The sequence below is a fragment of the Carlito syrichta genome, unplaced genomic scaffold (genome assembly GCF_000164805.1).
Source record: "Carlito syrichta isolate Samal-C Ts95f unplaced genomic scaffold, Tarsius_syrichta-2.0.1 Scaffold311753, whole genome shotgun sequence".
Classification (NCBI taxonomy): domain Eukaryota; kingdom Metazoa; phylum Chordata; class Mammalia; order Primates; family Tarsiidae; genus Carlito; species Carlito syrichta.
In genome coordinates this window covers 209,597-232,106 of record NW_007255849.1, presented here as the reverse complement: position 1 = coordinate 232,106, position 22,510 = coordinate 209,597, and the positions used below count along the sequence as shown (strand labels likewise).

Here is a 22,510-nt window from a genome sequence, read left to right as displayed (position 1 = left end):
TGGAGTCTCTATTTCAAATGTTAACAACATGCACCAGTAAGCCAAGTCAAGAACATCACCCTCTAACTATGCAATTTTCTTACCTCCCTTTTCTAAGCAATCACGAGTTCCTTCAGATTTATTTTCTACAGATGGCATCTCACTATGCTTCCCAGACCAAAGTGCAGTGACTATTCACAGGTGCAATCATTGCACACTACAGTCTTGAACTCCTGAGCTCAAGCGACTCCTGCCTCAGTCTCCAGAGTAGTTGGGACTATAGATGTATACCACTGTGTCCCAGCTCCTATAGATTTTTAAAAATCTGCAATCTAGTCCTTTTTCCATCCCCATAAACACCACTTTAATCTATTGGGTCTAACTGACGACCACAGTTATGGACGAACTGTCCATGCTCCGAGCCAAAGACAATGCTCCCACCTGTGCTATAGGCGCCATTCTCTCTTGCCTTCTCCAGGACACTGATCCAACAACTCTCCCCTTTCTCTCTTGCATCATCATTTTTTTCCCTCTTTACTGAATCACTGCCAACAAATAGAAACATACTATTATTTCTCTTAGCCTAAAAAAAGAAAAAAACTCCCTTGTTCCCAACTTTCCCCTCCAGCTACTCGCTATCTTTCTCACCTTCCCTTTACAGCAAACTTGAAAGCCCTGACCATACTCCTATTTTAAAACTGCTCTTCTCAATATTACTAATAAACTCCTCATTATTATATCCTGGGATCATTTCTTAATCCCCGTCTTACTTGATCTGCCGGCAGCATTTAACACAGTTGCTGATCCTTCTCTCTTCCTAGAAACACTCTTTCTCTTGGCTTCCAGGGCATGACATTCACTTGGCTTCCCTCCTCTTTTTGGTAGCTTCTTCTCAGACTCCTTTGCTGATTCTACCTCATTCCGCGCCCTCTAAATAAATGTGTGAGTGGCCCAGGGCTCAAACATCTTTTCTCTCTTTACTTACTCCAAAATTCTGGTGGATTTATATACCATCCATATGCCAATGACTCCCAGATTTATTTCTCCAGCCCAAACATTTCTCTTGAATTGCACTCCAACTGTCTACTTGACATCTTCATTTGTATATCTGGTACACACCTAAAACTTGCTTAATAAACATGTCCAAAGCTAAGCTCCTGATGCCCACATTGCCCTTGTCCCACAAAGGTAGTTTCTCCTGAAATCTTACACCTCAGTTAATGGCAACTCCATTCTTGTTACTCTAGCCAAAACTCTTGGTGTCAACCTAAACTTGTCCTTCTATCATATGCTACAGTTCAACCTTCAAAATAAAGACAATATCATACAACAGAATATTACTTAGTAATATAAAAGGAAGGCCGGGCACAGTGGCTCATGCCTATAATCCCAGCACTTTGGGAGGCCAAGGTGAGAGGATTGCCTGAGCCCACAGGTTTGAGACTAGTCTGGGCAACTTGGTGAGAGCTCATCTCTACAATACATCAAGAAAAATTAACTGGGCATACTGGCACATGCCTACAGTTCCAGTTACTTAGAAAGCTGAGGCAGAAGGATTGCCTGAGTCCAGCAGGTCGAGGCTGCAGTAGCCAGGAGCATGCCACTGCCCTCCAGCCTGGGCAACAGAGTGAGACTCTAATTTAAAAAAAAAAAAAAAAAAAATATATATATATATACACACACACACATATTATATATACACACACACACACATATATATACACATAAATAACTACTAATAATGTAACAACATGGATGAATCTTAAAAACATTATGCTGAGCTAAAATAAAGTCAGACAAAAAGAGAGTACATACTGTATGATTCCATTTATGTGAAACTCTCCAAATGAAAAATCTAAGCTATAAAATAAAAAGCAGATCAGTGGTTGACTCAGGCCAGGGGCTGGGGCTAGGACTGACTCAAAGAGGCATAAAGGAATCTTTTGGAGTGGTGGAAATGTTCTGTTATCTTGATTGTGGTAGCAGTTATGAGTAAACAAATTTATCAAAAACCGTAACAGTATAATGTGTACATTTTATGTTAATTGTACCTCAATAAAGTAGATTAAACACACACACACACACACACACACACACACACACACACACACACACACACACACACACACACACCTACACCATTTGACCACCTCTCACTATCCCCCTGCTTCCGCTGCCACCACGTGGGAACCACCATCATCTCTCTAATAGTCTGCCTGGTTCTGTCCTTATCTCTATGAATTATATTCTCAGCACAGTGGCCAAAGTAATCCTGTTAAAACATAAATCATGTCACGTCACCCCTTTGCTCAAAACCCTCTAATGGCCTCTCAGTCAAATTCAATGCCCTTATAAAAGGTCACACATGACCGGGCTCCCTGTTACCTCTCCAACATCATCTCCCATTACTTCCCACCCCCCACTACGCCCTGCATGGTTATCTGCACTACAACCAGAGCTAGCCTCCTGGCTGTTCTTCAAATATGACAGGCACAGGTTTTATACTCATCATTCATTGCCTTCAAATGATGTACCCATCCCCCTTCCTCCCCAACACAGCCATATACCTCATTCCCTCGCTTTCTTCAGCTCTAACCAAAATGAGCCATCTCAGTGAGTCTTTCCCTGGCCACCCTATCTAAAATTTCAACACCGCCCCCCCCACACTCAACCTAACTTCTATTTCATTCTCTTCCCAGTCTTATCACTCTCTCATTTACTCATATTTTAGCAATTTATCTTGTTTATTGGCTTTCTTCTCTACCAGAATTGATAACCCAAGGGACAAGGAGTTTACTCTGTTTTGTACATCACTGTCTCCCCAGAATGTCTAAAATAGATGTTGAATGAATAAATAAATATACAATCTCGAGCTTTCTCTCTAACAGTTGACAGTAATAGTTGACTTTTGTTTTTATAGATGCAACAATTGATATTTCATTTGTTTTCAAAAATTCTGGTATATTAAATACTTTAGCACATTTAAACATATGTTAATATACACCAGCCAAAATTTGCTTTCAATTCTAATCAAGAATTTAAGATCTATCAGACACTGAGAACTTTTTAGCAAATTTGCAGACTATCTTGTGGATCAAGGACCTATGAATGTGAAATAACTCTCATATTGCCAAAAAAATAAATATAGTCTTCCCAAGTTCTTTGCAAAAGCCAGATCTTATGCTGCCTAAGATGCCCATAACTACTCCAGTAGAAAATAAACTAATCAATTTGACAGACTCAGAACTAAGAATCCATCTTAAAAATATGCATAACTTATTTACCCTTACCATTTAAATCCTTCACTGGAGGAATTTCTTGTTTTATAAGCAATCCACATAAATATGGGAGTGCTAAGGGGAAGATAAATAATTTAAAAACAAATGAGAAGGTAGAAGTGCCTTTGCTCTAGAGATCTGAGTCTTTTCTCCTTTAAACAAGCAGACAATACAGTCTCTGAAGGTCTAAAGGAGGTGTCTCCTGAGTTGCTGCAGAGAATTCCATGCTGCAGCCTTTACCTGCATCCAGCACCTCCTTCTTGAAATGCATTAAAGTATTCAACTTCATTCAAGTAAGGAGTTCTAGGTGCAGGAGTTATCTGCTTTGGTTTAAAAGCAACCTTACATAATTAACCCAAAAAAAGAAGACTCTGGGTCTTCAAAATAGGATTTAAAATATTTTATGAAGTTAAATATAGTAGAATATTTCAGGAGAGCATCATAATTTAAGCAGTTCTGAATAAATAATATCACCAAACACAGTAAATATTTTAAGAATTAGCAGAAGAAAGCACAGGAGAGATCACTATTGAGTACAATGGTTTATGTTTATAGTATATAACCCACATTTTTCATTCTATGTGTCAATTTCTTAAGACAATGAAGAAAAATAACTGCAATGTACTATCCTAGCATATAAGGACAATAGCTGCCTGAACAGCTTACAATAACAGATCTAGTCACTGTTAGACTTCAAAGCCAAAACATTCTTAAGCAATAAATTCACTTAATATTGACTTATCTTGGCATACCTAGCATCTGTAACAGTGCACTGTCACTTGTAGTTCAGAGAACGTGATAACCTCTCCAAATCTTTTCATTTCTAAGTTACTTGCACTGCTTTAAACATAAAACAAAGATTACTCTGAAAAGGCAAAATAACAAAAAACATTAACACCCATACTAATAGGCACTCCTAATAGATGAAAAGTCCTTTAGAACAGGATCATTAAAATCAACTTTTATTCACTGGTTTATAGTTTTCAAAGCAAGATGAAATGAGAATGAGCATACAGTACCTTACCCTTTCTACCGGTGAGCCATAGCATGCAATGCCGAAACATAGCAGTGGCAGATGGCATGGGTGTTTTTAACTATAAAAGGATAACAGCAGAGAAATGACGGCTGGCAGACAAAACACAGAAATACAGATGAAATGAATGCAAACTTGTAGTTCTTGAAGCAGAGCAAAACCTTTAAGCCAAAGGTTGCCCCTAGCTTCAATGTCATTTATATTTTGAGTTTTACACAGACAAACACTGCAACCTTTGCAATCAGTCTTTAGACTCTTCATGCAGAAGCAGAACCATACTCCTTGATAAAGAAGATCAGCAACCTTCTGTAAACACAAGCCAGCAGCAGCAGCAGCCCATTACTCTCTCCCTTCACTGATTTTTATCCTTTAAATGTTTAATCTCCAATTGCAGCCAGATCCACAGTCGTTTCCAACAGATCTGTATCCACTGCAGATACAAATCCCTGCCTAACCTGCAGTAGCACTTTATCCAGAATGTTCCTGTGCACTCGTTCATGCAGGATCAGTTGCAAAACCATTTAAGTCATCCAGCAAACAGCCCAAAAGAGAAGGAAAGAAGCAGTTGGGACCGTGAAGAGAAAGAATCTCTTCTTTCAGCTCACCCTGGAAATGGAAGGTTTTCTGATCAACAGTTATTGTGAAGGTGCTGTCGTCCTCATCGTCTATACCAATCACAGCTCCCTGTGAAACAAAGAGCAAAATCCCAATAAGGCAAACAATGACATCAGCAATATTCACTACTGCTACAGCCCTGGAATACTCAATGCACCGATGACACTGGAAGCAGACTAGACACAGAAACGGAATCTGAGATGCTAGTTTTTCTCAAGGAGGAAGAACTAAAGGGGTGTGGGGGGAGGCGGGCAGGACACTCTAGTACCCTGCATGGGTACTGTCTATGCCCTGCATAAAGGACATGGATGTGGTGGGAGGGGGAGGGGACAAACAGAAGCTGAGTGTACAATCTGGGTTTAAGCGTCAGTCACTGAGACTTTCTGAGCTTTACCCTGCTCTCTAAAATGAGAGTGAGAAACCCACAGCTCACCAGGTTGTTGCAAGGCTTCATCAGCCTGCTTCTGTGTTATTATACTTACTAGGGTAGAAATGCCAGGTGACATTTGCTTCAAAACACTGTCCCAACCCCTTCTTCCAGATGCTCCCATAACCACTTGTAACACTGCTTGGCTATTGCACTTTTCACACTCTACTGGGATTATCTGTTCACACATCAGCCTCCTTCCACTGAACTGCTTTGAGGTCTTAAAAATCAAAGACTATTTTATTTAATTTGACACATGGCACTCAAGTACACACTTAGTGTGAGTTTTCTAAATAGGAACATTAACAACTCTCCAGATAGTGGGGGATGGAGCCACAGTGGGGAACTATGCTTATAAGTTGTTTTGGGAAGGTACATAGGATAGGTTTTAAACCTTTATTTTTTCATATTCAACTACATGCATTCTGTTAAGATGAGAGGAATTAAAGGAAGAGACAGAAAACTATGGAAAATAGAGAGTTTATTAGCCAGTGTCCTTAAGAAATAAGTGTCTGAAGTATTCATGAGAGAAAGACTAGAGAATATGGGGTAGATCAAAGGCCCCAGGTTGGTGACAAGAAAAACAATATGCCAGAGACCTTGAAAATAGGGGCTGAAAAGACTCAAAGGCACAAAATACCTAATACCATGAAAAAAAGGTAACATGGGACTACTCCTATCACAGGAATATCAGTAATAGAATCAAACATTTATTCATCGCTTCCCAGAGGCTGTCTAAATGAACCCCAAATCTACCCAAATTCCATCTACTTGAATTATCTTATTTATTCCACAGTTTCAGAATTGGGTAGAAAATTTGATCCCCATTTTTAGATAAGGAAAATGTCTCCAGAGAGTATTAATGACATGTCCAAGGTCACACAAAGAATCAATAGCAGAACCAACACCAGATCACCACTGGCATGGTACCCACCTATGCCATGACAGCAAATACAGACACACTTCAGTGGAAAAGCATGTGTAGGAACAGTTCATTGTGGTTAACTTAATTTTGTGGCTGAGTTAACTTTCTAACTTACGATTTATCAGATATTTGCTGAGTCATAACTAAATACAAAAATATGAATTTAGGTACAGCTCTGGAATAGATAATAAAAGTTCCTGGGCAACCCCCTTGGGTCCCCTCCCACTGTGGGAGCTTTTCTGTCCTCTCAATAAATCCTGCTTTCATTAAAAAAAAAGAAAAAAAGTTCCTGCCTTTAAGACACTTATACTCCAGCAGATGAAATAAAATATGCAAAGAGGTAAGTAAAACACAATGCAAAAAAGTAATCTCTACCTGGGTGTACCTTGAAAACAGTATCCTAAGTGAGAGAAGCTAATCACTAAGGACCACATCTGATATGATTCCATTTACAAGAACTGTCCAGAACAGTGGCTCACACATGTAACCCCAATATTTTGGCAGGCCAATATGGAAGGATCACTTGAGGCCAGGAGTTCAACCCCAGTCTGAACAAAAAAATTTAAATGAGCCAGGTGTGACAGCACATGCCTGTCGTCCCTGCTAGTTGAGAGACTGAAGTGGAAGGACTGTTGAACCCAGGAGTTTGAGGTTACAGTGAGCTATGATCATGGCACTGCATTCCAGCTTGTGTAACAGACTGGAACTCTGTTGAAAGAAAGAAGAAAGGAAGGAAGGAAGAGAAAAAAGTTTCCCTGTCAAGAATAGCCAAATTCATAGAGATTCAAAGTAGATTAGTGGTTACCTAGGATCCAGGGCTCAGGGGCTGGGGTGACATGAGGAATGACAGCTGATGGGCACCGGGCTTTTTTATGGGGTGATAAAAACATTCTAAAATTGACTGTGGTTATGGTTGAACAACTCTGTGAGTATACTAAAAACATTAACTGTATACTTTAAGTGGATGAACTACATGGTATATGTATTATACTTCGACAAAACTGTTGTAACTCACCCCACTCTCAAAGGCCTGTTCTTTCTTTTGGATTCCTTAATGAAGAACCCAAATGTAGCTCATCAGTCACCTAGTCAACTCAGGTAGAACTCTCTAGGTGTTATACAAGCTCCCCCTCATTCCATCACCACAATCCTGCTCATTCTACCTCTAAACTTTCATTTTAAGGTCATCAGCTCTTTTCTGTCCTCATTGCTACTCCTCGAATTCAGACTGTTGTTTCTTGTTTGATAATGCAAACTGACTGCCCTCAGTCTGGCCCCCTTCTGTTCCCCATCCTTGCTATTGCCAGAGTCATATTTCTAAAGCACAAACGATTACGGAAGACCCACATGTTTAAAAGCTTTGCTGTCTCTCCATGAGATCACAGATATTGTGAACATGACTTCACAAGGCCATTCAAGGCTGTTCAAAACTGGGCCCAACCAGCCTTTCCGCTATGATCACCCAGCCTCCTTTCTCTTCACCTCACAGAGACCCTGTATGAACTCAGTCTCAACATTTGCTCTACACACTGAAAAAAAAAGCACTAAGTAATTTCACTTCTTAATGTCATTCTTCAAGCTATATTCCCTGCCATTTGTTCAACAAAAGCAAAACATCACATCTCCCTCTAGCTACCACCTTCCCTCTGATTGCTTTCAGAGAGAAGCTTTCTGGAAACTGGCCGTGCCTTCTCCTTTCATCCATTCCTGCAATCTAGCTTCCTTTTTTGATTTGTTCAACTTAAATAAACATCACTGCCATCCTCAATCAGTCACTCATTCTGTACAATAGCCATGAGCCTCATGATAGGTACTTAAATGTGAATTAAAGTTAAACAAAATATAAAAATAAGTTCCTCAGTCACACCAGTCATATTTCAAATGCTCAGTTGCCACATGTGGCTAGTGGCTATGGAACAGACCAGTACAAATACAGAACATTCTAATCACTGCAGAAAAGTTTTGTTAGATAGCATTGCCATGGATCTTGTCATCACAGAGCACTAAAACATAGTAAATAGTGAATGCTGCCAGTCACCGAACATTTTCAAGATGCAAGGCATTATGCTAAGCATGTTACACATACCATCTCATTTGAAAACAACATACTGAAATGTAACATATGCACAAATAAGTATACAAGCTCAATAAACAGAAGTTTCCCTTGTAACATTTTCTAATCATTAACCCTAACATCACCCCAAAGGTAAACACTATCCCCAGTTCTAACATCACAAATTAGTTTTATCTGACTTTGAACTTTATATAAACGGATTCATACAATTTATTTTCCTTTGTGTCTGACTTCTTTCATGCACCATAAGGTTTGTGAGATTCAACCATGCTGTTGCATGAAGCAATAGTTTGTTTATTTTTACTGCTATGGATTTTTTTTTTTTTTTTTTAATTAGAGTCTCACTCCGTCGCCCATACTGGAGTGCAGTGGCCGCTTCCGGCCACCGCAAACTCGCCTGCTGGGCTCCGGCGATCCTTCCGCCTCAGCCTTCCAAGTAGCTGTAATTACAGGCGCAAGCTACCATGCCCAGCTCATTTGCTATGGATCTTATGGATCTTATGGATCCACAATGAAAGAATCACCATTTCTACTGGAGTTTGTTTGTTGGCTGAAAAGGCAGCTGTGGGTATTCTAGGTCCTTTATAAGTTTTTTAGTCAGTTGGGTAAGTTATACACACACACATAAACTTGCCAGCACACTAACTGAACTGACTAGAAACAAACATTTACTTAAGTTTTCTTTGATTTTAATAATGTTTATCATTTCCTGAGTACAGGTCTCACTCATCTTTTGTTAATATTTAATCCTAGCCAGGAGCGGTGATACTGCCTGTAATCTCAGCACTTTGGAAGGCAGAGGTGAGAGGACTGCCTGATCCCACGGGTTCAAGACCAGCCTGAGCAACTTGGTGAGACCTCATCTCTACAGTAAAAATAAAAAAAATTAGCCAGGTGTGGTGGTGCATGCCTGTAGTTCCAGTTACTTGGAAGGCTGAGATGGAAGAATCACCCAAGCCTAGCAAGTTGAGGCTGTGGTGGTCATGAGTGTGCCACTGCACTCCAGCCTAGGCGACTGATTGAGATTCTAAACCAAAATACAAAATATTTAATCCTAAAAAATTGACAGTTTTGATGCGATTATAAATGTTCTTTATTTCTTAAAAATTCATTTTCTCATTGCTAGCTGCTAATATATTGAAATACAGTTGATTTTTGTATAGTGACTTTGTATCCAGTTATCTTGCTAAATTCAGTTATCATTCTAATAGTTACTTCTGTAGATTCTTATGGATTTTGTATATGCTCATTTAAGTTGCTGTGAATAATAGTCTTATTTCTTCTCCAATCTTCATACCTTATATTTCTTTTTATTACTTTATTCATTGGTTAGGACTGCCAACATCAACAAAGGCAGTTGTTGGGTAGAAATTCCAAACCTTCCTACTATGACCCCACCAGAAGATTCACTTGCATCTAAGCCCATCTTGCTTCCTTTCTACCTGTCATAATGGAAACGGTAACTATCCCTCTATCTAAAACCCAGTCCCTCCATGCCTGCTCCATACTGCTTATCACCTTTTCTCAGGTCTCTTCCTCTGCCAATTTTCCTCCCTCTCTTTCTCTCTCCCTCCCTCCCTCCCTCTCTCTCTCTCCCCTGACTCTTTCCCAACAGCGTCTACACAAATTCAAGTGTACTCTCTTTAACAACAGCAACCTTTTTCTATTCCACGTGCTCACCTAGGAGGCCCACCTCTCTCATTCCCTTCCAGTTAAGATTATTCAGCTGTCCAAGCCTCAGGTCTGTAATTTATTTTAAGCTTCCACTCCTTGGAGATATTAACTGCATCAGTGGCTCTTCTTCACCTTCACATAAGGTCACCGTATGACCTGGTTTGCCTGGAATAATCCTGGGTTATTCCTATTGTCCTGACACAATAATGAGCAGTCACTCTCTCAAGAGTTTTCTGGTTTAAGGATACAGCTCTCTCTCTGCCACAGCCTCGCCTACAGGCCCTTAAGTGACATGCTCCGTACCCACCTCTCTAGTGTCATCCCTCATCAAACTGTACACTTGAACAACTGCCCCAAGTTCTTTCCCACCACCACATCTTGGCACATGTTCCTCTGCCCAAAACATCTTCCTTTCCTTTATCTGGGTTTAGAGTACTTTCTTTTACTTCTGGTAAAGCAAAATTCCCTTTGATAATCCATATATGGCATGGTGTTCTATTGTTAAAAAAAAGTTATTTCATATGCTAACCCACCAAAATAGCAATGTTTTCACTTCATCTCTGCTTTTATGGCCCATTGTGCCAACATAATAAACATATGCATCTTTCAGTACCTCTTTGGATTTTTTCTGAAGGCTTCAGAGGGTCAAGTTGTGTCAGTATTCGAGATCACCAAGGTGTTTGTTGATCCAGGGTCATACTATCAAGGCTCCAGACAGACAGTAACAAGAGCTACACAGCTTAGCCAATGGGATGAATTTCCTGACTTTCCCTCTTTCCCTTTTCTCTATACACACAGACATATTTTAGACATGATTCACCATTCTAGTGCTAAAGACAGAAAGAAAGTTTTGCTCTCATGGCTTGTGGGGGGAAGGAGGGTGGGAACAGAATTCTGGCTATTTTAGAGTCAATCTCCCTTTGCAAGAAGAAGAGAAAAGTGGGCTGGTGAACTGGTTCCAAAGATAATTTTTTTAAAATGATGACTCCTCTGGGACACAGACTGCTCACATGCTCCTAAAAAGAACGGAGACTAAGAATATACAGCACAGCTACTCCCATTATAACTCCATAACCACATACTTTCCACCACTGCTCTAATGACATTAGAAGCCTATCTTACCTTCACATCGTGCATTTAAAAATTCCCCCTGAGATTTTGGCAGAACAAGTTATTACCCTACTTTAGAAATTAAGAAATAGAAACTCAGATGTAAAAGTCTTCCCAAGGTCCAACAACTAAAAGGAAGAATGCCATGTCTTGCAATTCCTGATCCAAAGCCCTTTCTTACCAGGACATTGTTAAAGTAAGCAATGTTCATTAATTACTTCAACACATTTATTAAATACCTATTCTAGGCTAGGAACAATAACAGCCAGGGGATACAGAGGAATAAGATATGTCTCTGCCCGGAGGAGGACATAGTCTAGAGGAGAGAGGGAGAAGTAGAAGGAGGCAAGAAGTCTCGAGATCCAATGTGCTCACCAAAGAAGACACTACATGGAGTGCTTTAGCATCATTCATTCATTGATCCAACAAGTAATTACTGAATGGCACTGCTCTAGATGCCAGTAATAGAGCACTGAGCAATTTGGTTTGCTTTTTTCACTCAACATTTTACCTTCTTATTTCCTCTTATATGAATTAAATGTACATATCCATTGAACATTTTGAGTGTGCTTTTGTCATTTTTACTGATTTGTATGCATTCTTTTGAGTTTCCTTTTGTCTTCTTTATAGACATGTTGATGTTCCTTACACATACTGAATATTAATCCTTTGCCAGTTTACATATTGTAAATTTTTTCTCTCCTGTCCATAGGTTGTCTTTTCTCTTTGATTCTCTTTTTTTGTTCACAGATTTTAAAATTTGAATGTGGTCACATCTAACAATATTTATCATCATGGTTTATGCTTTAAACATCCTCCTCTATCTTGATGTCACAAAGACATTCTTTAATACTTGTATTACATTTGGAATTTATTTTTGTGTGTAGCATGGAGTACACAGTAATTTTTTTTCCATGTAGACAGTCAATTGACCCACTTTCATTTACTAAGTGATCATGTCTGCATTATAATGCTCTATCATATATCAAATCCCCACAGATGCCAGGCATTAACAGGAGATAGCTTTTCCTTTACTCAGATCTGAAGTCTTTCTTTTATTTTTGAGTCAGAGTCATTTACTGATAATAAATAACCAAAAAATTTCCTTTCTTATAATGTTCTTGTATGATTTCATAGGGGTTGTACTAGCCTCATAAAATTAATTGAGGAGTTCTCTCTATTTCTAATCTCAGGGACAGTAGAGTTATCTGTTCCTATTATTTTTTATCTCTGCTATATATGTACTTTTCTCTTCTTTTTCATTCTTAATATTGTTTATTTGTGCCTTTGCTTTTTTTCCTCCTCAAAACAATATTACCAGGTTTATTTAATGAGTTTTTTTTTGAGTTGGAGTCTCACACCGTTGCCCAGGCTGGAGTAGAGTGACATGCTCACGGCCACCCCAGCGTCAACCTGCTGAGCTCTGGCGATCCTTCCGCCTCATCCTTCCAAGTAGCCGCAACTATAGGCATGCTATCACACCCGGCTAGTTGTTTTTTTTTAAAATTTATTGTAGAGACAAGGTCTTGCCAAGTTGCCCGGACTGGTCTCGAACCCGCGGGCTCAGGCAATCCACTCACCTCAGCCTCCCAAAGTGCTGGGATTACAGGCTGAGCCACCAAGCACAGCCTTCATGACTTTTTTCATAGAATAACTGTGTATGCCGTTTGTTTATGCTCTCTAATGTTTATTTCCCATTTCAACATATTCTTTTTATTTTCTCCTTTCTACTTTCTTTAGTATTACCCTTTTCTTTTTCTAATTTTAAAATGTAATGCTTACATCATTAATTCCCAATTTCTGTTTCATAATGTATTCATTTAATACTATAAATCATAGATGTCTACTGATGCAGCTTTAGCATGTGGTCCTTTCATTATCATTCAAGTTTAAATATTTCACAATTCCCATTATGATTTCTACTTTCCCCAGTGAATTATTTAGAAGTATGTATGTGAGAAGATAGATAGCTACTGTTTTGTTAGGGGATTTCGAATTTATTCCATTGTTGTCAAAGAACATTATCTATCTGATAATACATCTTTAGTATTCTCTTTTCCATAACAATTTTAATTTTTGTCTTAATCTCTTATGTCTGATATTAATACTGTTTCCCAGTTTTCTTGTGGTTAGCACTTGCCTGGAATATATTTTTCCATCACTTTCTTTTTTATTTAATTTTACTTTATAATTGTGAAATGTTATAAAACATTCAGAAAATATACCAATCACAGAGATTAAACAGGTGTTTACATCTTGCCCAAAGGAGGACATTTGCAATATTCAATTCATAGAGATGAGACAGAGCTTGCAAAAAGGCTACTGAATTAACAAGAAAGGCTCAAATGAATAGACTGATTTTCCACAATAAATTGACAAGTCCATTGATAAAAAGTTCTTACAGGATACAAATCTAAGGGGACAAGGAAGACATTCATAAGGTTATACATGAATCTAAAATTAATACCTTATTGCATCCATTTGAAAATGTCATTTATTGTAAGACACATCTCACTACCAGGGATGTTAGAACATGAAAGAAAAATGTCATGGTATCAATGAAATCAAGCACTAACAGGAGTCAGTGCTGAAACTATTAATACTCCATCACAGTACACTGTTGACCTCTTGGTAATAGACTAATAGAAAAGAAAACAGATGATGCATCCCTCAGGGACTCACAATCAACTCTGATACCTAGCACAGCAGGTAAATGGAGTACTCACTTTCATTGGATGGGTAAAAGAGAGCTACCCTAAGTCATTCACAGAATGGTTTTCAAAGACATACATACACTTGGTATTAAAACGTTGTTTGTTATAATTCATCTTTCTTTGGTGATTCCTAAGGCCCTTTAGAATTCTCCAGAATCTGGGATTTATCTATTAACAGTAATTATTAATTACAACAATAACTACCATTCATAAAGAACCTACTAAATCCCAACCACTGTGTTTGCGTACTTTGTTAATTATTATTTAATTTGATGAGATGTGGTGGCATGCGCCCATAGTCCCAGCTACTTGCAAGACTGAGGCAGAAGGATTGCCTGAGCCCAGGAGGGCAAGGCTACAATGAGCTAGGATCATGTCACTGCACTCCAGTCTGGGCGACAGAGTGAGATGCGAACTTAAAAAATAAATAAAAATTAATTTTATATTCACAGTTCTATGAGTAAATGGCATGATATCCATTCCAGCGATAAAGAAAACAGAGCTAGCTCAAAAGCTGAATGGATGAGCTACCTCAAGTCACAAAACTAGAAAGTGGCAGGATCCGGGTCTGGACCTCATTTCATATGCCCTGTTCTTGCCTCCACACTGCATCTTTAATGTTGTCACTTCTCCATTTTGCAGATACTCTCTGAAAATGTCAATATTTTGCTCTCAAGGACACAACCAACATTTCACTTTCACCAAGGAAAGGGCACCATCTAGTGGCACATACTTTGTAAACAACACCGTCAAGATTTTTTGCTTTTGTTTTCCTCCACTGGTTTTACACCACCTTAAAACTCAGGGTGCCTGCTTTAACTCTTTTAGACTAGAAGAATGGGAACCCAGTAACAGAAACACTAAAGACTGATACAGGACTCTACACAGTACCTGATCTGAGCTTCCTCTTTGGTTCCTTTCTTCATTCTCTTTTCACGTAGCCAGTATCCACATGGGTGTTTTGCTTTATTCGTTAGAAAACAACATACCACTGACTAATACTGTGTTTGAGATAAATAATTCCCATTTTTTCTGTATGTAAACCACATAAATGCAAATTTCCCAACACTTATTAATCATTTTTATAAACACATAAGATTAACAATAAACATTTTTGAGTAACAACTTATTATGTGCCAAATAATTATGACAGTAGATGGGAACTTACTAACAAGTAGGGAACATAGACAAATTAACATGCAATACAATACAAGTACTTTTGCGGTTCTGAGTTACAAATGTAAAAAGGTACACTGGATGTAGCAGCGCATGCCTGTAATCACAACACTTTGGGATGTCAAGGAGGAAGGATCATTTGAGGCCAGGAGTTCAAGACTAACCTGGGCAACATGGCAAAACCCCATTTCTTAAAAAAGAAAAAGAAAAACAACATTTTTATTATCTAGGTGTGGTGGTATGCATCTGTAGTCCTAGCTACTCAGGAGGCTGAGGCAGTAGGATTGCTTGAGCCTAGAAGTTGGATGCTGAAGTGAGCTATGATCACATGAAAGCACTCCATCTTGGGCGACCCAGTGAGACCCCCTGTCTGAAAAAAAAGGATAGGCCAGGTACTGTGGCTCATGCACTTTGGGAGACCAAGGCAGGCAACTGCTTGAGCCCAGGAGTTTAGGACCAGCCTAGACAACACAGTGAAACCTCATCCCTACAAGAAAAATTTTAAAGAACCAGTCATAGTGGTGTGCACCTGTAGTCCCAGCTACTGGGGATGCTGAGCACAGGAGGTTGAAGCTACTGGAGTCATGATCATCGTGATCATGTCACTGCACTCCAGCCTGGGTGACAGACTGAGACTCCAATTAAAAGGAAGAAACATCTGGAAAGCTTCTTTACAATACAGGTTTCTGGTTCCACCTTCTAGACATGCTGCTTTAGGATAGTGTTCTGGAACGTTTACTTTTAAACAAATCTTCCAGGTGATTGTGTGGTGTGGCCAAGTCTAGGACCAACGGTGTAGAAAGAATCAGAGATCTGGGACTGAATCTCACTAGTTCTGCCCCTTACTTACTCTGACATTGAGCAAATTTCCTAACTCTGTGAAGAGAGCATGAGATAAGCAGTGGTTTGTTGTGAAGCTTAACAATTATGTGTGCATAGGAAATAGTAACGGCTATGGATGATGATGATGAGGATGATGATGACAGTGATGACTGTGGTGGTGATAGACAACGCATCTATCACCTAGATGCCTTCCACACAGCTGGAACCACAGGCACACCAGTTGCCCAGGCTGGTCGCGAACATCTGAACTCAGGATCCTCTCGCCTCAGCCTCCCAAAGTGCTGGGATTACAGGCTTTGGCCACCGCGCCTGACCTCCAGATGCCTCTTAAATAGGATGCCAGACGGCAATCTAACTTTTTGAAAATACTGCAAAGCTTCTTAAAATGCATATGTATACATATATACATATTGCTAATTAACAGGTTCCATCTATGTGCCAGGCACCTAATCCTCACAAAGTTCTGAAGAAGGGTATTATAATCTCCACTTGATAAATAAATTTATTTATTTATTTATTTATTTACAGTCAGAGTCTCTGTCATCCAGGCTGCAGGCAGTGGCATGCTCACAGCCACCACAGCCTGGACCTAATGGGCTCAGGTGATCCTTCCGCCCCAGCCTTCCAAGTAGCTAGAACCACAGGCACACCACCACACCCACTTAATTTTTTGATTTATTATAGAGACCAGGCCTTGCCAAGTTGCCCAGGCTAGTCTCTAACCCCTGGACTCAGGCAATCCTCTCACTTCCCAAAGTGCTGGGATTACAGGCATGAGCCACCGCGCCCAGCTATAATCCCCAATTTAAAGAAGAGATAACTCAAGCTTAGGAAAAGTTTATAGTGGTTTCCCTCTTGCAGCCAACAAGGCAAAGAGTAAAAATGGGATTCAAACACAGGTATATCTGGCTCATCTCTGATATGTTGTGTGGTAGGCAGAATTCTAAGACTGACTATCAGTGACCTTTGCCCCGGTAAAATCTCCTCCTCTTTGCGGGTGGGTTGAACCGTGAATATGATGAGATGCCATTGGAGTGAATATGCTACATTAAATGGCAAATGGGAGATTAAGTTGTGGAAATACCCTAATCTAATCACATGAGGCCTCTCAAAAGCACATTTTCTGATAGCAGCTGATAGCAGAATGGGAAGTCAGAGAGATTCAGAGTACTACTGACTTGAAGATGGCGGGGGGCATATGACCAAGGAGACATGCAGCCTCTAGAAGTTAAAGCAGAACACAACGGACAGCAAAAAAATGGAGACCTCAGTTCTACAGCCACAAGGAACTGAATTCTGCAAACAACCTAACTGTACCTGGAAGAGGATTCTTCCTCAGAGCCTCTATACAAGGGCCCAGACCAGTCAACTTCTTGACATCAGCCATGTGAGACCTTAAACAGAGAACCCAATGAGATGTCTGATCTATAGAATTGGGAGATAACAAATGGGTGTTTTTGTGTGTGTGGTAAAAAAATACATAAAATTTACCATTTTAACCATTTTTTTTTAGAGTTGGGAACTTGCTCTGTTAGCCAGGCTTGGGTGCAATGGCTCAAACACAGCTCACTGCAGCCTCAAATTCCTAGGCTCAAGTGATTCTCCCACTTCAGCCTCTCCAGCAACTAGGACTTTACAGGCATGCACCATCATGCCTGGCTCATTTTTATATTTTAAGTAGAGATGGGGGTCTCTATGTTGCCCAGGTATTTTAAACATTTCTAAGTGTACAGTAGCATTAAGTACATTCACGTTGTTGTGCAACCATCATCACCATCCATCTCCAGTACTTTTTCATCTTTCCAAACTGAGGCTCTGTACCCATCAAACACTAAGTCCCCATTTCGCCCACCCCCAATCTCTGGAATTCACCATTCTACCTTCTGTCTTCATGAATTTGACTACTCCAGGTACCGCACATAAGTAGAATCATGCATCGTTTGTCTTTTTATGATTGCCTTATTTCACTTAGCATAATGTCCTCACAGTTCATCCATGTTGTAGCATGTGTTAGAAATTCCTTCCATTTTAAGGTTGAATAATATTCCATTGTACCACATTTTGCCTTTCAACTCATCTGTGGATAGATACTTGGATTGCTTTTACCTAACATAAATATACAAACAGCTGTTCGAGTACCTGCTGCCAGTTCTTTTGGATAGATATACAAATGGGTGTTTCTGAAGCTCCTTCATTATCTTGAAAATTAGGTAAGTAAAAGGAAATAATTCAGCAGTCATCTTGCCTATTTGAACTACATCAATGAGCAACCAAGTAACAGATGAAGAGAAGTCTCTCTCTTTTTAAAATTACTTTTGATTTTAAAAAATTGCTAAATGATAGACCAGCATCATTTTGCAACTCTCAATAAGATAATTGGTGTAGGTAATGAGCGTCAACAACTCTTAGTATCAATAAAAGGCAAAAACTAGACACTAAGTGCTTCCTGCTACAAGAACATACCACCACCTATGGTCTTGCCAAAGGAATCAAATCTGAGTTTGATCCAGACGCCGATCCAGCAGTCAAGCTGCAGCACACTGACTGTGTGCAATCAGTGAAATCTATGCTATGGCAAAATCCTACATGTCAAAGGGTCTGGATTCTTCTCTTGACAAATTGTAAACATAAGACATCAAGCTAAAAAAAAAAAATAGGCAAGATAAAGCTATGGAATTTAGTAATGTGAGTTTGGGTGATAAAATTATTTTTAAAAATGCAAGAAATGATCACTATAACAGAAGTGATGACTTTAGCAGACACATAAAGAGTGTAATTTAAGATAGGTGTGGTGGCTCATGCCTGTAATCCCAGTACTTTGGGAGGCAGAGGTCAGAGAACTGCCTGAGCCCAGGGTTCGACACCAACCTGGGCAACTAGAAAAGACCTCATCTCTACAATAATCAAAAAAATAATTAGCAGGGCATGGTGGTGTGCGTCTGTAGTTCTAGCTACTTGGACAGCTGGGGCAGAAGAATCTCCTGAGCCCAGCAGGTCAAGGCTGCAGTGGCCATGAGCGTGCCACTGCACTCCAGCCTGGGTGACAGTGAGACACGAACTCAAAAAAAGAGTATAATTTAATGGGGAGGTTTTAGGGACAGCTGGCAAAACTCTATTTCTTAACCTGGGTGGTAGTTATAAGGGTTAATAATTAAATAAGTATATTTAAAAGCAAAAATAAAAAATAGACAATATCAGTGCATTAACTATAACAATGAGACAGTGACCCAAATTCAACTGAATTTAACAGAAGTGCTGTCACAGTACAGCTCTACTAAATTCTCACTAGACAGAGTGATGGCTGAGGTCAATAGCAAGTGCATAGAAAAGCAGTAAGACGAAACAGACAAAAGAGAAACCAAAGGAGATTTTTTAAAAAGCAAAAACGATAAGTTGAACTTTTACATCTTTATGCTATTACAGATATACCATCTGCTCAACACAGGCCTTTCTCATTTCCATCCTGCAAATCTGCCATACTTACTCCTATTTCAATGCCAGAACTTTTCCATTAAAATGTGGTTCCTTTCTCAGAGTTATTTCCTAATTCTACCAAGGAATGCAGGGGGAAAAAAAAGATGACGGAAAGAAAGAAACAGGGTCCTGAAGAAAAAAAAGACTCCTAGAAACTCATTTACCTAGATATAATGGAGGTAGACCCTTCTGTAAATATAATGGAGTACAAAAAACTAGATCTCCAGTTATGCATTCTTTCTTACCTTGACCTATTTGGACAACAGTGGAAACTGAAAGCAGCATGAAGCTATAGGCCTGCCTTCCCAACATGGTAGCCACTACCCATATGTGGCTATTAAGCCCCCTCCCTGAAGGGCAGCTACTGTGAATTGAGATGTGCCCTTAGTATAAAACACATACTGTTTGGGCATGGTGGCTCACGCTTGTAATCCCAGAACTTTGGGAGGTGGAGGTCAGAGTATTGCCTGAACCCAGGGGTTCGGGACTAGCCTGGGCAACCTGGCAAGACCTCGTCTCTACACTAAATCAAAAAATTAGCTAGGTGTGGTAGTGTGCACCTGTGGTTCCAGCTACTTGGAAGACTGAGGTGGAAGAATCATCTGAGCCCAGTAGGTCAAGGTTATGGTATGCGGTGGCTGTGAGCATGCCACTACCCTCTCCAGCTGGGCGACAGAGTGAGACTCAAGTCAAAAACAAAAAACAAAAAACAAAAAACACTGGACCTTGAAGACACAGTATGAAAAAAAGAATTCAAAATATCTTAGTAATTGTTTATGAATTACATATTAAAATAATAGTATTTTAAGCTGGGCTTGGTGGCTCAGCCTGTAATCCCAGCGCTTTGGGAGGCTGAGGTGAATGGATTGCCTGAGCCTGAGGGTTTGAGATCTGCCTGGGCAACCTGGCGAGACCTCATCTCTACAATAAATCAAAAATTAGCCAGGCATGGTAGTGCATGCCTGTAGTTCCAGCTACTTGGAAGGCTGAGGCAGAAGGATCACTGGAGTCCAGCAGGTCGAGGCTGCAGTGGCCGGGAGCGTACTACTGCACTCAAGTCTGGGTGACAGAGTGAGACTCCAACTCAAAAAAAATAAAAAAATTTTTTAAAAAATAGTATTTTAGATATACTGACCTAGACACAATATTAATTTTGTCTCTTTTTTTTACTTTTTAAATGTGGATATTAGAAGATTTTAAATTAGATATCAGGTGCACATTATATTTCTACCAGACAGCACTGCTACATATACCATTATTAAATAGTGCTGAACAGGAAGAACAAAGCTAGCCTAAGAATGAAGAACAGCCCTAGTCCCTTGTTTGTAAAATAGAGGTTAAAAAAATCAGTAGGTGCATTAAGTGGATACAACATTAAATCACAGGCAAAAATAACTGAGTTCTAGTCCTGGTGCTGTTACTTGAAGAAATCACTTCCTTCTGGGACTTAGTTGCCTGCCTGCCTGTCCCAATAATTAAGAAAGCAGAACTAAATATAGACTTCCATGATTCCACCAAAATATATACTTTTTCTTTCTGTCAAAATTGGTTTTCATAAAAATGAATAAATACTCACCCTGAGTCTAACACATCCTCTGCGAGAGCCTCTCATCATTTTGTCCTTGGACTAAAAGAAAAACAAAACATTCAATGAATAAAACATGAGCAGACTGAAAAATGTTTTAGTATCACCTGGGAATAAAAAGACAAGATTTACAGTAATAGCCATTCCTTCTGCCCACTCCCCTTGTGAAAAGAAATCACTTTGGATAGGAGAATTAATAGGTTTTAAATGAAAATGGTTTATAGTCTCTACAAATTAAACTTATCATAGACCTGTACGCATGCCTTTAATGTAACATATATTACACCATTATTTTCATGCCCCTTAATTCTAGCCCAGTGTTTCTCATATTTCAGCAAGTCAGGGCATCACTTAGAAGACCAAGAATTACATGGAGGCTTAAAATCTCTCCCAGATGATTCTGAGAAAAGCAAACAGAAGACCACATTTTGAGAAACACTGCTCTAGGTTTTCCTCGTTGCAATTCCCCAGTGGATGACATTTTTTGCCTCTGTGGCTTTTCACGCGATGTTCCTCAGTTTGAAATATCCTTGACCCAGATATTCTGCCTTGCTGTCACTCTGAGTACCTAAGCTCTGCCTGATTCAGAGTCCCACCCTGGACTCCCGAGTCTCCGGCATGTTCCCTCGCTGTGGCTGCACCACCCTCTGTTAGTACGGCTGATTTACTTGCCTGACTCACCCACAAGACTGCACACTCCTTTAGGGGTAAGAATTATATTTGACTTATGCTTCAGAACAGTGCCTGGCACTCATTTGGTGCTCAAAAAACATTTACTGATGAAACGTTGCTTACTCTGTCTCCCACACTATACTGAGCCAAGCAAAAGAGCTTTTTAGTTTAAAAATACTTAATTATTATTTTTGTATATTTTCTTTACACTTTTGAAAGGAAGATAAGTATAGGGTATAGCGAAAGGGTTGCTAAATGCTTAAGAACTGTTTTTGTTAACTATGTTTTCTTTCAATAACTGTTATTATTAGTAAAGAACACTTATGTGACAACAGAGAAGAAAAAAAAAAAATAAAAAGCTCTTCTTGACCCTGCTGGTATTGAGATATTTTTTCAAAAGTGTATATGTTCTTATATTTAAATGCAAAGTTAAGTCAAACAAGATAGGAACCAATATATTGTAGGGCAGGGCGCCTCACGCCTGTAATACCAGCACTTTGAGAGGAGGAGGCGAGAGGACTGCCTGAGCTCAGGGTTCAAGACCAGCCTGGGCAATTTGGTGAAACCTCGTCTCTATAATAAATCAAAAAATTAGCTGGATATGGTGGATTGTGCCTGTAGTTTCAGCTACTTGGAAAGGTTGAGGTGGAAGGATTGCCTGAGCCCAGCAGGTCGAGTCTGCGGTAGCCATGAGCATGCCACTGCACCCCAGCTTGGGCGACAGAGTGAGACTCCAATTCAAAGCAAAACAAAACAGAGTAAAATGTAAGTGTCACATGAAAACAGGCACCAAGTGGTGTGAAAACTCCAGAAGACTCTCATGAGAAAAGATCAGGGAAGCAAAGTTGAAGTGTCTAGGTTTCAAGTTTCAGTGAAGGGAGGGGGTTATAAATAAATAAATAAAGGAATCTGATAAGAGAGGGAGAAAGGG

At 39.6% G+C, this 22,510-nt stretch overlaps 1 protein-coding gene across 1 annotated transcript in view; it reads right to left on the bottom strand.

Annotated features, from left to right (window-relative positions):
- Window positions 1-4,609: 4,609 nt before the first annotated feature.
- Window positions 4,610-22,510, bottom strand: part of LOC103271537 (oxysterol-binding protein-related protein 9-like) — a 59,190-nt gene continuing 41,289 nt past the window's right edge. Inside the window, exons 2-3 of the mRNA XM_021718041.1 lie at window positions 20,899-20,949; window positions 4,610-4,974 (exon numbers count right to left, since the gene is read on the bottom strand). Coding sequence (XP_021573716.1) covers window positions 4,786-4,974; window positions 20,899-20,949 — 240 coding nt within the window. The 3' untranslated portion in view covers window positions 4,610-4,785. The remainder of the gene's footprint in view (window positions 4,975-20,898; window positions 20,950-22,510) is intronic.